At 44.8% G+C, this 14,303-nt stretch overlaps 1 protein-coding gene across 1 annotated transcript in view; it reads left to right on the top strand.

The window, feature by feature from the left end:
• The window catches only part of GLB1 (galactosidase beta 1), a 79,738-nt gene that overhangs the window by 32,365 nt on the left and 33,070 nt on the right, over positions 1–14,303 (top strand). The window contains exons 7-10 of the mRNA XM_032409065.1: positions 1,889–1,947; positions 3,242–3,363; positions 3,449–3,489; positions 7,971–8,083. Coding sequence (XP_032264956.1) covers positions 1,889–1,947; positions 3,242–3,363; positions 3,449–3,489; positions 7,971–8,083 — 335 coding nt within the window. The remainder of the gene's footprint in view (positions 1–1,888; positions 1,948–3,241; positions 3,364–3,448; positions 3,490–7,970; positions 8,084–14,303) is intronic.

Genomic DNA, 14,303 nt, shown 5'->3' with positions numbered 1-14,303 from the left:
AAGGATCCCGGATTGGACTTGCCTGCTTGCTTTCTATCTTTCTATGCTATGAAGGACATTATTGGGACAATCGAATTTTTTTAATCAATTCTGTGGATTACATAACAGGATTGTATCCATGTTAATTTCCTGGTTTTTTATAATTGTGTTGTGTTTATTTGAAGGATACCCTTGCTCTTAGGGAACGTACACTGAAATATTTAGGGTAAAGGGAATTCATGTCTGCAACTTACTCATAAATGGTTCAAAAAAAAATAAGTGTATTGAGAGAGAGAGAAACTGATAAAGCAAATGTGGCAAAATATTAACAATTGGGGAATCTTGGTTCTTTGGGAGTATGAGTTCTTTGTTCTATTCTCACAACTCTTCTATAAGTTTGAAATTACTTCAAAATAAATGTTAACTCCCGTCCCGTCCCCCCCCCAAAAAAATAGCTGCTCTTCAAGTAGCATAAAGACCCCATGGCCTTCCTGGCTGAAGGGTAAGACAGCCCGCCCACAACACACCCAGTGCTGGCTTTCTCTCGAGATGGATGTACGGAAGACTGAAGTTGCACTTTGCAAGACATGTCTCTACATTAGCATAAAAGAAAAGGACTGGCTTTAGGTGAATGGAGTGTTTCTAGACACATGGTGCGTGGCTGCGAGCATCTGGTGCTGAAATAACCCATCTACAAAGAGCGGCCCGGGAAGTGGCCTGCTGGTTTCCTCCTGCCTTGGCACACTTCCCATCACAGTGATGAAGAAGCGCATAGCTTTCTGTTGGGAGCAACAACGGGAAGGTTATTCCGAGTTTGTTCTAAGCATTACGTGTGCGGGGGGTGATAGCGCACCGGCTGTGGCTCTGGGCTGAAGGATAGCCCACTGGAAGGCCCGTGGTCGCGGGGCAGGTGGGGCTCGGGGCAGGCTCGTTCATGTGTGTGGGACGGGGGGCAGCGCCCAGGGTCAGGTCATGGGAGGAAGCTCATGAGAACAGAACTGAGAGATCTGAATGCCACCCGACGCTTAATAGTGAGACATTAACAGCCGTAAAGTAAATGAGATTGCACTCTGGCTGAGCACGTTCTCTCCTGAAACCTGGCCTTACAGAGAGCAAGGGGTTATTTGGAGGTCTTGGCCACTGTCACTTCCACTGTGGGTGCTGTGGGGAGTGGGTCATGAAGTTTGGGGCCAGGGGGTCCCCTACTCTGACTAGAGAGACACTCTTCATTGTTGCTCGGTCACAGAAGGAGGGCAGACCACTGCCTCTGTCAGGAGAGCTTCGTTCCCTTTAGAGGAGGAGGGAGAAAGAAGACACCAGGAGCAAGCTCGCATGCAGGCATCTTAATGGGGTATTTTAGAAGGAAAAATTGAGAGCACGTACCACATAGCCTGGGATGGCCAATGATGTACAAATTCAAAATCAGCGTATATGCCATGATTCAGGCAGAAAGACAGTTAGACCACATCCATCCCTTTGATTTGTTAAGTACTGGGCAGATGTCTGTGGCACTATTATGTGTGTGGTGCTGTGGAGGCTGCAAGGAAGTACCTTCAAAGCAAGCCCCTCCTGTAGGGAGCATCTAGGTCAGATGTCCATGTAAAGAGAGAAGAACACAAAACACGTGTCCAGGCCTTGGGGAAACTCAGAGAAGACAAGGCTGCGACGTGATCTCCTGAGGCAGTGCAATCAGGAGAGGCCAAGGGGACCACTCAGAGAGGAAGCAGTGTTGCATGGTCCCCACACGTCCATTGGGTGGATGGTCCAAGGCCAGCCTGCAGCTGGTCAGGCGGTGTTCCAGGCCCACGGGCCTGTGGCGAAGCATGGGGCCTCAGGCTGAAGGTCTGTGAAGGACTCTTTTTATTTAACTTCTTATCATTCCCATGATTCTCCCTCTTGTAATTTTCAGGTGCCAACATCACCGCTGCTTTCGGAATCCAGAGAAAGAGTGAGCCCAGAGGGCCGTTGGTAAGAATTGGGGATGAGGTGTGGGTTTGCTTGCACTAAGGGAATAGGGCCTTGTTTTCTCTGGCTGAGGGGTCAGCAGCTGATGGGACTGTGGGCACGTGGCCCTCTGGACACATGAGTGACAGCAGCTGTGCTCTTACTGGAAACCGCGGCCCTGCTCTTGAGTGGAACAAGATGGGGACAAATGTGAGAGTCTGCCATGAATCAGGCTGTGCTCTTGCATGCTTCATCCCATTTGGCCTTGCTCATAGGTAATATCATGGTCTCCCTTTTCACGAGGCTCAGAGAACAGGTCACTTACCAGGGTCGCAAAGCCGGTGAGTGGCAGTGCCAGGATCCGAGATCAGTGTGGTGTTTCCCGAGATCTCTTTGTGACAGAGCTTCTCCATCTTCCCTGTGCTCCTGAATCACGTGGGAATCTTGGTGAAGATGCCAGCTTTGATCTGCTGGGCCCAAGGTGGGGCCTGAGGTTCTGCGTTTGTGACAGGCAGCCTGGCGAGCACACGTCGAGTTGCAGGGCCCTGTGGTGCGCAGGACAGGCCGCGGGGGAGCTGATGGCAAGACCCGGGCAGGTCTGAACGGTCCTTCAGCTCTTCACGCTCGGCTCTTCCCTGCTCTATACTTGTTCCTGTTGTTTCTTGGCACAGTTGAAGGGCTGATGTCCTGTGCCTGCCCTGCGGCAGGTGCACAGAGCCTTTGCTGCTTGGTGAGCTGTGGAGAACCTGCATTCACAGACCCAGGGGGGGCGGTGGCCGGGGAGGGGGTTCCTAGACCCTGAGACAAGAAGGCCCCAGAACACGTCCAGACTTCTTTTTCCTTCTCAAGATGAAGGGTGTGGCAGGGTAATGTTCAGGAGAAACATGAAGTGCTTGGGGCCTGCTTTGCAGAACCACTTGGATGAGTCCACCTCACTTGAAGTCAACCTGGGACCTAAAAATCTGGACTGACACAAAGGGTGAACTTAGACTGGATAATTTTATTAGAATATTTTGCCGTCTAATTCTTTTGCCCAACAAACTTTCCCGCCTGTTTAAACTCAGGGTTGGCTAACAAAATTTTGTTGCAGGGACAACTTTTCAGGAATACCTGTGTCGTCGGTGCCTAAACACTGAATTTGGGCAGTGCTGTCATTGGAACCCCCCAGGGGCTCCCCAGCTCTGGGTTAAGCACTACATGTAACACACGGCTCTCCACCCGTCCTTTGGTAGAGTAGAGAGGGCGATGGGTACAGGGAGGTGCCAGCCTTTGAAGGTCCTAAGTCCATCCTAAGCTCCATGTCCTTTTCTCTTTCTAGGTGAATTCTGAATTCTATACTGGCTGGTTAGACCATTGGGGCCAACCTCACTCAACAGTGAGGACTGAAGTGGTGGCTTCCTCCCTCCATGATATACTTGCCCGTGGGGCGAATGTGAACTTGTGAGTGTTAATTTCTGAAGGGCAGGGCACCCTCCACAGCTGTGGGCTCACAGTGAAGTATGTCTATTCTCTTGTTTCCTTGTAGGTACATGTTTATAGGTGGAACCAATTTTGCCTATTGGAATGGTAAGAACAATCCTACAGGTTGTGGAAGCTTATGCTAGAAAGTTTCTGGTGCTTGATTTGGGGGTGGGAAGTACCTACAGACAATTTTTATTTTCTATTTTTGTTTATTCCTAAATTTCCTGATATAAAAACTGCCTATATAATTTTTAAAATCATTAAAAAAAATTTTTAAGGAACATAACTTGTGCACTTAGAAGCCTTATTGTTTTTTAATTTTTTTAAAGTTTACTTATAAATTTTTTAAGTAATATCTACACCTAGTGTGGGGCTCAAACTCACAACCCCGAGACCAAGAGTCACATGCTCTTCCGACTGAGCCAGCCAGGCGCCCCAGAAACCTTATTTCAAACCAAGTAGCTGGGCAGGTCCCATAGTCTCTGGCGATAGCTTACTTGCTCATGTATTCTGCTATGATCTTTTTCTTCCTTTTTTTTTAACGTTTTGTTTTGTTGAGATATAATTCACATACTATAAAAATCACAATTTTAAAGTGTACCGTTTAGTGGTATTTAGCATATCACAAAGTTGTGCAGCCATTACCACCATCCAATTCCAGAACGTTTTCATTACCCTAAAAAGAAACCCCTTACCTGAGAAACTTCCCTCTCTTCCTCTTCCCAGCTCTTAGCAACCACTAGTCTATACTCTCTGTCTTTATGGATTTGCCTATTCTGGACATTTCTTATAAATGGAATCATACAATATGTGGTCTTTTGTGTCTGGCTTCTTTCATTTAGCATAATCTTTTCCAGGTCCATCCATGTTGTAGTGTGAGTCAGTACTTTATTTTTCTACTGACAAATAATATTCTATTTATGGATATAAAGCATTTTGTTTATCCATTTGTCAGTTGATGGGTATTTGAGTTGTTTCCACTTTTTGGCCATTATAAATAATATTGCTATGAACGCTAACATGTAAGTATTCATTTGAATCCTCATTTGAGTTCTTTTGGGTGTATACCTATGAGTGCAATTGCTGGGTCACGTAGTATAACTAATTCTATGTTTAGAGTTTGAGGAACTGCTATGGTGTTTTCCAAAATGACTGTACCATACCATTTTCAATTCCTATGTGGTCTCTTTTTATTTTTTTAAATAGGAAAAATTATGACAAAATTCTCTTCGTTGCCCTTGATTTTTGTGGACAAATCGTGCTATATTAGGTTTTTTTTCTTCCTCAGGCTCATTGCTCACCCCTCTCCACATCTGCATTTTTCTCTCTGAATCATTGAGGATGCTCCTCAATGCTGAGTTTTGGAAGCTTCATTTGGGCCTGAGTCTCCTAGGATCTGTAACTGGGTGCTACCAGCTCCTATGAACTGCTCTCTTTTGTGCAGGATGGGATGGGCTAGGAGAAGACTTTGCTTACAAATGTTACTGATATTATTACTATTATCAGAGCCAAGAAATGGAGATACTGCAAAACTCAAACGTCACTTCCTAAAAGATCATAGTATGCCAGGCTTGCTCGTCAAAGTCTTGGATCATGTCTGTGTGTAGTCTTCTCATTAGAAAGTGATACCTTTTTCATTCAGTAGATAAGGACTCCACCTACCTTCCATTCAGGGACTTGAGCCAAGCATCCAGTCCAGGAATAAAGACTGATACTTTTGGGAAACTTTACAGTCCGTGATAGAATTTTTTTTATCTTGTATTATTTTACTTAAAATGATACATTCATCTTTTTTAAAAATTTAGATAGATAAAAACAACCACTCAGAAAATGGAAGTTGTCCTTCTAGAAAAAGTCTGTTGCCTTGCTCCTGACCCTGCCATAAGCCCCCATAAAAGTCTCTTTTCTGCCTCTGTTTTCCCATTTAGTCCTCATAGCAGTCTCATTTGTGCCAGAGATTATGGACCCATTTTACGGATAAGAAAAGCAGGGTACCAAAAAAAGTCCACGTGTTTCCCCTTCAGCTGGCAGGGGATAGGGCTGGCCTCGAACCTGGGCCTTGGAAAGCTGGTCACTGCGCTTGGATCACCTCTTGCATCCTGAAACCCCCACACCAGCCCCACCTGTGTCTGTGGGCCTCTCTCACCTGCTCTAGCGCTTGGTCTCTTTGGGGACATGGAGGAGGGCCAGTCCGTGCTTCTTAGCTGCTGCTCTTCAGGCCAGATCCCAGAGGAGAGCAATGAGAGCAAAACCCCTGGTGGGGGGCTTCCTGCTCATCCTGGCCACAGTAGATGCACCTGCTCATGCAGGCGTGTGCACCACACTCTGCCTGTGTGCATCCCCATCTGTGAGGCCCCCTGCAGGATCCAGGCCATCCGAGGCTTCTCACATGACGCACAGAGTTGAGGAATGGTAAGCCTTGCCATTTCCCTTGCCTTCCCACCTCGCACTCCCTACTGTGGACAGAAGACACTTAAGTTAGGACTGTTTCTCTATGATACTACCCTGTGATGGTCTGAGGATCAGAGAATTTTCCAGAGAAAGATTCTGCTGGTGGAACTAGAACAAAGACTTCGTGTTTCAGTCCATCCTTTAACTCACTGGCCAGCTTTCCTGCCTGGCTTCCCTCAGCCTGTAATTTTGTTTCTGGGAGTTACATCGTTCAATTCAACTTGGTAACCACTGATTGAGCTCAGCTCGGGTAAGTGAGGCCGCATCTACCTCCAAGGGGCAGGCAGCTAGTGTGGTGCCGTGCATATAAATAGGAAGGGGGGGCCCGGGGTGTGGGGGCAAGGTGACTGCCACATTAGAGCTAGAGGAGGGGCCACGAAAGAGGTGAGCTCCTTGCAACAAGGGATGTGGTTTTATTTTCCTTTGCATCTCACAGCAAAGGATGTGCTTTAATGTATGTATCCCCACAGGCAGGTGGACCTGTTGGCAGGCTGCTCCCTCTGATTAATACAAAAGATGGTAAAGGTAATAGGACTGGGTCAGTTCAATTGCCTGAGTGGTCCAGGTCCTTTGGAAATGTAGATTTTGTACAAAGAACAAATGAAACAGAGTACTGGGGCCGGGGGGCGGGTGGAATTGATCCTCAGCCTAGCTCATCTGTCAGCTTCACCACCAGCAGGATCACCCAAGGTGGCTCCATCATTTGTGGGCTGGCGGATCAGTCGAGGGAACTTGTTACTAAATCACAGGTGAACTATCAGATTTTATGCCTCATTTACTTAAAAATTAGGTTGGCTATAAGATGATCTGAAAGCAACTTTATTCTCATACCCTTGCGTTGTAAAACGCTCTCTGGAGTAGAAGAGAAAGGGCTGGCCCAGAGCCTGGCTGGTCCACAGAGGGCAGCATCAGCATCACCTGGGAGTCTGTTAGGAATGCAGAGTCTCAGGTCCCACCACAGACTTGCCAACTCAGAATCTCAGGTGGGGTGGGGCTTAGGAATCTGGACAAGCTCTCCATGTTGCATGGGTTAGGTTTCTAAGTAGCAGCATAGAATCACAGCCCACTGTTGCATCCGATCTCCTACCTGTGAACATCATCTGTGACAAGGGGAGGGGCCTAGGCTCTAGGTTGTGCTGCTTGAATGATAATTGCAAAGTCATCTACTCTTCTAGTCTTTTTTGGCATTATTTATTGGTCTCTGTTGTGGGTTTCATTCCCTGGGAAAAAGACTGAGATTGCCCAGCAGGAGGTTTATTGGGGCGCGTTCCCAGGAGCAGCACCTTTAGAGGGTGTGGGTGGCAGCCCTGGGCAGAGGAAGAAGTTGACCAATGAGGCCTCTCTGAAGGTGGCTCAGCTGATTCTAGAGGGAACCCTGCAGCTGGGACCGCCAAGGGTCTGGATTTTTGAGCCCCCCTTGATCAGTCATTGGATATGGGCCCTCCCTGGAGGGCCATAACCTAGGCAAGGTCACCCAGCAGAGACCCGTGAGCAGAGGGACTCCTCTGAGAGCCAGCAGCAGCTAACCCTCCCGGCAGCTGGGGGCGTGGGGGCATGACTTGTTCCTGAAGGGGATACGAGAGGACACCACAGCACCCTTGCTCTGCAGACGTTAACAAAGACCTTAGGGTTCCACTTGAATTTGGGGACTGACGTGTGTCACAGTCATCTCCTGCTTTGTGTGTTCTGATAACCCCTCGGTTGTGTTTGGCTGGTCCTTGGTCCGAGGGCATGGAAAAGATCACAGACTTTGGGATATCAGTCAGAGGTGTGGGTCATGCCAGAAGCCCTTCACTCCTGGCTGTGAGACATCGAGCTGGTTTTGGGGGGAGCTTCAGCTTCCCTCCTGGTTCAGTGATGGTGATATCTGCTGGGGTCCCTGCTAAGAGCTTCTGCTGAGAGAATGGGTGGGGACAGAGCCTTGTAGACTCTCAGGTGCTTGGTGAGGGCCACCTGCAGGAAGAAACTCATTTCTCTAAACCTGGACTCCTCAGGGCCACCTCTGTATCACTTGACAATTGGTTCTTAATGTGTCCTTTATTTTCTCCCTCCACAACCCGAGCCCACAAATCCCAAAAACCTTGTCCCGGGGGAAGGCCTTCGGTAGTAACTAGTGGTGTATTTTTGTCTTCTAGGGGCCAACATGCCCTACCAAGCGCAGCCCACCAGCTACGACTATGACGCCCCACTGAGCGAGGCAGGGGACCTCACTGAGAAGTATTTTGCTCTGCGAGATGTTATTCGGAAGGTGGGTGCTTGGTGCAGGCTGCAGTGGGCTGGTCTGGGACTGAGCCTGCTTTGGACACATTGTGCTCTGTTGGTGATTCCCTGCTGTTTCAAACGATGTATGAAGGGAGGCCTCAGAGGGATTTGGCCTTGAGTCTCGGCCCCCACCTGATTCAGAGTGAGCCTGTGAGCAAGTTCCTCCGCTAGTCTGTTCCCTGTAAAACCGGAGCGATAGCGCCTCGTTGCATTATCAGGATTAAAAACACCGGTCGGGCATCCAGGATAGGCCTGGCCCATCTGTTGTGCACCGAGCGGTAGCCATTGCAGTTATTTATACTGAAGGTAAGAAAATGTGTGTCCACACACACAGCTGAAGCATGGATGAGAGCAAATCCGTGGGCTTTTGTGAAACACGGTACAAAGGTGAGCTGTCAGCAATACTTCATTTTTTAATTTGGGGCAAGTCATTGCTATTTCCTTTTGGCCTGCAAGCTCAACTGCTCAGTCCCACTAACACTGTGACCTTTTGAGGCATCTAAAGCACCCAGGTGGGGTTTCCTGTCTCTGCTGTGGGGAAAAAAAAAAAGAAAAGAAAAAAAAAAACCCACAATTTTTCTGCTCAGTCACCTGAGTTTTGAAGTTAAAAAACAAAGGTTTTCTGCCTATAAATGGTATGGACCTTTGTTTTAAGTATGCCTTAGTCTCAATTTAAGACTAAGTGTTAAAACTTACATGATGAAATATTTTAAGCATATTGAAAAATATGATCAATACTTAACTACTCATAGAATTTGTCCATTGCATCTGGATTTTCAGATTTGTGGTTGAAATGTTGTGCACGCTAATTTTTACTATGGGTTTCATCTCTGCACAATTTAAAGTGATGACTCCCAAGTTCTCTCTTTTGTGTTTGTTCTGTTTCAAACCTCTCTGTTCCTATCTTTGGTGTTTCCTTCCTTTATCTGAAACTTTGTAACCTAGCCTTTCTTTCAAGTACCTCTATAGCTCCAGCTCCTAAGTGTTGATATGTAATATATTTATTATCATTTGCTTCTAAAAATGCCTATTTGGGCTCTGTGCGCAATGGATAGTGCATTGGACTTCTAAAAATGCCTATTTGGATTTCCTTTGGCCCTAGAAATGTTCAGAAGTAGCAATTATTAAACATAAGTATTTTTTCTAGTTTGCTGGTTTCTAACATATTTGCATTCTGGGTAGAGAATATGGTCTGTATGATACCAATCCCCTGAAATGTGTCGAACCCAGTCCCAGAGCCTGGCGTGTATCACAATGAATGAATGTTCCATGCCTTCTGGGAAAGACTGTATGTTTTATAATTGTTGGACATAATCTATATACCTGTTCCTTAGATTGCACTTATTCAAGGTGCTGTTGATATCTTTGCTATCCTTCCTGGCTTTCTGTCCATTTATTCGATTACTTATTGAAAGAATTGTGTTTACATATTTCTCTTTATACTTGTGTCAGTTTTTTTTTTTAAGATTTTATTTATTTATTTGAGAGAGAAAGAGAGAGCACAAGCAGGTGGAGGGGCAGAGGGAGAAGCAGACTCCCCGCTGAGCAGGGAGCCCAATGTGGGGCTCGATCCCAGGACCCTGGGATCATGACCTGAGCCGAAGGCAGACGTTTAACCGACTGAGCCACCCAGGCGCCCCTAGTTGTATCAGTTTTGAAGCCATGTTATTAGGTATGCAAACTGAGAATTAAATCCTTCAGTATCATTTATTTAGTATCATTATGTGGTAACCCTGTATCTCTAATAATGCTTTTTGTCTTCAAGTCTTTTTTGTCTGATACTAATAAAGCTTATCTGCATTCTTTTGGTTAATATTTACCTGGTGTACCTTTCACAAGGCTTTAATTTCAATCTTTTTTTTTTTAAAGAATTTATTTATTTGTCAGAGAGAGAGAGCTCAAGCAGGGGGAGTGGCAGACAGAACGAGAAGCAGGCTCCGTACTGAGCAGGGAGCCTGATGTGGGACTTGATCCCAGGACCCTGGGATCATGACCTGAGCCGAAGGCAGACGCTTAACCAACTGAGCCATCCAAGCATCCTGAATTTCAATCTTTAAGTATTTTTTTAACGTGTCCCTCATTAACAAGATATAATTGGATTTTTGAAAAATCTAGTTTGAGCAGTTTTGTTTTCTAACTGGTGCATTTATTCATTCTCATTCATTATGATTCTTGATACACATTGATTATTTCCAACTGTCTCATTTTATAATAATCTTTTTATCCACGTTTTCCATTTTGTCTTCCCTTGATTACTTTCTGAGTCATTTTTTTTTCTTATTTTTATCCTCCCCCTTTCCCCCCCCCCCCCCTTCCTCCTCCCCCCCCCCCCCCAGTTTGGAAGTTATTCAGTATATTTCTGTTCTTTTAGTGGTTACCTACTGAAGTGTAAAATATGTATCCCCCCCAAAGCACAACTCATAAGCATCCCATTCAGTGAACTTATACAAAGTGAACACACCCCTCTAACCAACAGATAGCACCCCAGAAGCCATGCTCATGCTCCTCTCTAGTCATGAACCTTCAATCCCCAGAGCCAACCACTATCCTGATCTCTGTCACCATAGGTTAGTTTTGCCTGTTTTTTTGACTTTATATAAATGGGTTCATACAGTATGCCTACCTTTATGTCCGGCTCTCAAAAAAATTTAACGTTCAGTTTTAGCTTATAATAATTAAAAAAGTAATCAGTACAACCATCCAACCAAAACTTTATCTCACATTAACCCCAATTATATCCCTCTTGACTTATATGTTATTAATGTCATGTAGTTTAGTTCTCTTCGGTTTAGAGTTCATGTATTTCAATTCTTTCTTTAAAAAAACCTTAGAAGACATTATTATAATTGTTTCAGACACTATTTGACCTGACCCACATTGTTTATTTATTCACAAGTAATTCCAGGTATTTAGCAAGTTCCCTCTACATGCCAGGTATGGTTTTAGCCACTCGGTATGTATAAGGCCTCCTTGAGAAGGTGAAGCTGGAGTGGAGACTTTAAGGTGGTAGGACAGCCATGTGGGACATCCAGGGTGAGAGCATTCAAATAGAATGTCGCCAGGGAAAGGGTAGGCATGTGCATGACATTTAAGAACTAGCAAGGAGGCCAGTGCGGCTGGAGCCTAGTGAGCCAAGGGGAGAGTGGTAGGAGGTGAGATCAGAGAGATAATGGGAAACTCATCCCATAGGGCCTTATTGGGGGCCATTGTAAGAAAGGGCTTTGACTCTCAGTGCAATGGAGATCCATTGTAGAGTTGAACAGAGCAGCTAAAGGATTGCTCATGCTGCTATGTGGAGACTAGACTCTGGGAGGCAAGACAAGGATAGAACAGGAAAACCAATTCCAAGGCTTTTGCAACCATTTAGGTGAGATGGCATTGGACGAGTTCAAGGATAGCTGTAGAAAACTTTCTTGAAATGGAATTAGTGGGTCAATGTTGCTTGCCTCTGACATTCTGATAGATATTACCAAATGGTCCTTCAATGAAATTGTACTTCCCCACAGTACCAATACTGTGAATTATCAGACTTTTTGACTTTGCCATTTGATAGGTATAAAGGATTGTTTTAAAAGAAAACACTGCATTTCTTTAGTGATGAGTGCTAGAGTTGTACACCCTCTCATGCATAAATCGTCCATACGCATTTTTCTACTTTTGCCGGTTCTTTCATAATTTCTCTGTTTGCCTATTTGTCTTCTCTGTAATTTGCAAGAGTTCTATTATTGTGGCATTTTTAACAGTTTGGGGGGGTTTCTTCATTGTTTTTTTCTGTAAAAAACAATCCTGAATTTTTATGTAGTCAAATCTACCACTTCTCTCCTTCATGGCTGCTTCCCTAGTCTAGTAGTGTAAATAAATTCCTGTGAAGTGCTTAAAATTTTTGTGATTTCATATTTTATATTGATGCACATGGAATTGCTGTTTTTGCTGTTGGGAGTGAGGTAGGGATTTAGCTTTATTCATCTCTTAGATTACCAGAGACCTTTAACTGTCTCCAGGTCCCTTTTGTTCTCCGATCTCTTTCAACTGTAAACTGTAACTGGTATATTACTCTCCTTAATAGACAGGTGACATTATCACCAAGAACATTAATACTATTGCATACGCCCTGTTGAGGAACGTGAAGAAAGTGATGTATTCAGATACGCATTTCAGAAAGGGTATTGGATAAAGCAACAAGAATGAATGTGTATTTATTGTTTTTAGTAATCTCTATACCCAATGTGGGCCTCAAACTCACAACCCCAAGATCAAGAGTCTCATACTCCCCCAACTGAGCCAGCCAGGCACCCCAAATGTGTATTTAAATGAGTAAAAAAAATCATTACAAATTTAAAAATTTTAAAGATTAAAATAATCACAAACATCACAAAACTTAAAAGCGTATTTTGGATTTATTAACTGTTTAAAATATATCTGCTGTCCTTCTTTCCTTACAGTATTCTTTTGGCTGCATGCTTTTTTTTTTTTTGTCTCTGTTATGTTTGTAATCTTTTTCTCCGGAGAGAACGGAAATCTTTCTCTTCAGCGTGGCTGATTGAACCTTGTCGTTTAGTATGTATTAAAAATTTAGAAAACAGAAAATTTCATGTTTTATTACTGATAATGTTATATAAATGGTTAGAATTGTTAACAAAATTGGGGCAATCTCTCTCCAGTTCCTTCCTACATGAGCTGCAGTATTTGGAAGAAGTTTCTCCAGACAGGTTCTGGCCCCATACATTTGAAACCCTGTGTCTCCTCTAGAACCCCCATACTTCTGAGGCTGGGTGCCGCAGGGCACTATCAAGTGATATGCAAGTGAGTCAGCACATTGACTATGAAGTGACTATGAACTGTGTAGATATATTCTACACCCAAATTAAATAAATCTCCACCTCAGCTCTCCTTTGGTTGAATTCCAAAAATGCCTGTAGCAACTCCAAAGTCTCCCGATGTGAAAGGGTTATGTGACACAGGGAAGCTGGAGCAGAAGGAGACAAGGGTCTTAGCTTATTGTGGTTAAATTAGATTACTTCTGCACATTTTACAAACACCTGTGACCATGTGAACGCACTGCCAGGACCCTCCCCTGGGACATTTCTGGACGCAGAAGATGAGCTAGGAGGCTGCTGCCATAACCTAGGAAGGAGATGATGTTAGGGGCAGCAGGGAATGGAGAGGAAGTCAGAGATTTGAAGAATGTTGAGGAAGTAAAATTGGTAGGATTTGGTAACTGACTGCCTGCAGGTGTGAGGAAGTATGAGGGGTCGTTGATTTGTCCAGGTTACAGCTTCAGTTGCATAACTGGATGGGTATTGTGGGCAGCAAGCATGATAGAGGATTGCAGACAAGGTACAGGCTGGGAAGGGGCAAGGCAAGCAACTTCCATTCTGGGCTTGTGCAGCTCCAGATGCTTCTGGGAACATCCCGGTGGAGGTGTCTATCCAGCAAGCACCTCACTTAAGAGGGAGAAACTCCAGAAGTCAGTAGGACAGGGTCATCAGTAGATGTAGAGGCTGAAGTCCAGGAGAGGTTAAGATGGCCCATGGAGAGCTCAGGGAGAGGAGCAGTGGGCCAAGAAGAGACAAACCCAGGGTATCCTGAGTGTTTAACCAGGGGGCACAGGAAGATGAACCCATGAAGGAGACAGTCTGAAGAAAGTTTTCCCTATTCTCTTTTTTGATATTTTAGGTTTGCAAGAGAGAAATGAACTACTTTCTTAGACTTTGTAGATGCTCAGTTGGGTGGTTTGTTAAATGATATTCAAAATATTTGCTTGCATTGAGGAAAAGAATGGGATCATAAACACCCCCCTATATAGCTCTTCCTGTCTCTTCCATTAGCAGAGACTTAAAAAGTGGAATGGGTCTCTTTTTTTAATCTATTTCAAGAGTAAGTTGGGTGTCTGTGGACAGTATCTTTCACTGACATGGACGCTCAAGGATAATTTCCCATCAGGCTGCACAGACCTGTGCTCAGTGATAAAGGCTCCAGGTGGCCCTTTTTGCATATGATTCTTTAAGGTATGACAAAGCTCATGACATTTGCATTTTCTAAGGTATTCTCTTTGGTGTGGGTAAAACTCTACCAGACATGGTTAACACTTTGACCTCGAGGATGAACCATAATACTGTGGGGCAGCGCCCTCCTCCTCCCTACCAGTCCCTGAGAGGGGCAGTGGTGAGTTTATTTTTGTATGCTTTTGAATGAATTTAAGATCA

This window comes from Phoca vitulina, unplaced genomic scaffold, assembly GCF_004348235.1.
Source record: "Phoca vitulina isolate PV1807 unplaced genomic scaffold, GSC_HSeal_1.0 scaffold10, whole genome shotgun sequence".
Classification (NCBI taxonomy): domain Eukaryota; kingdom Metazoa; phylum Chordata; class Mammalia; order Carnivora; family Phocidae; genus Phoca; species Phoca vitulina.
This window is presented reverse-complemented; position numbering and strand designations above follow the sequence as displayed.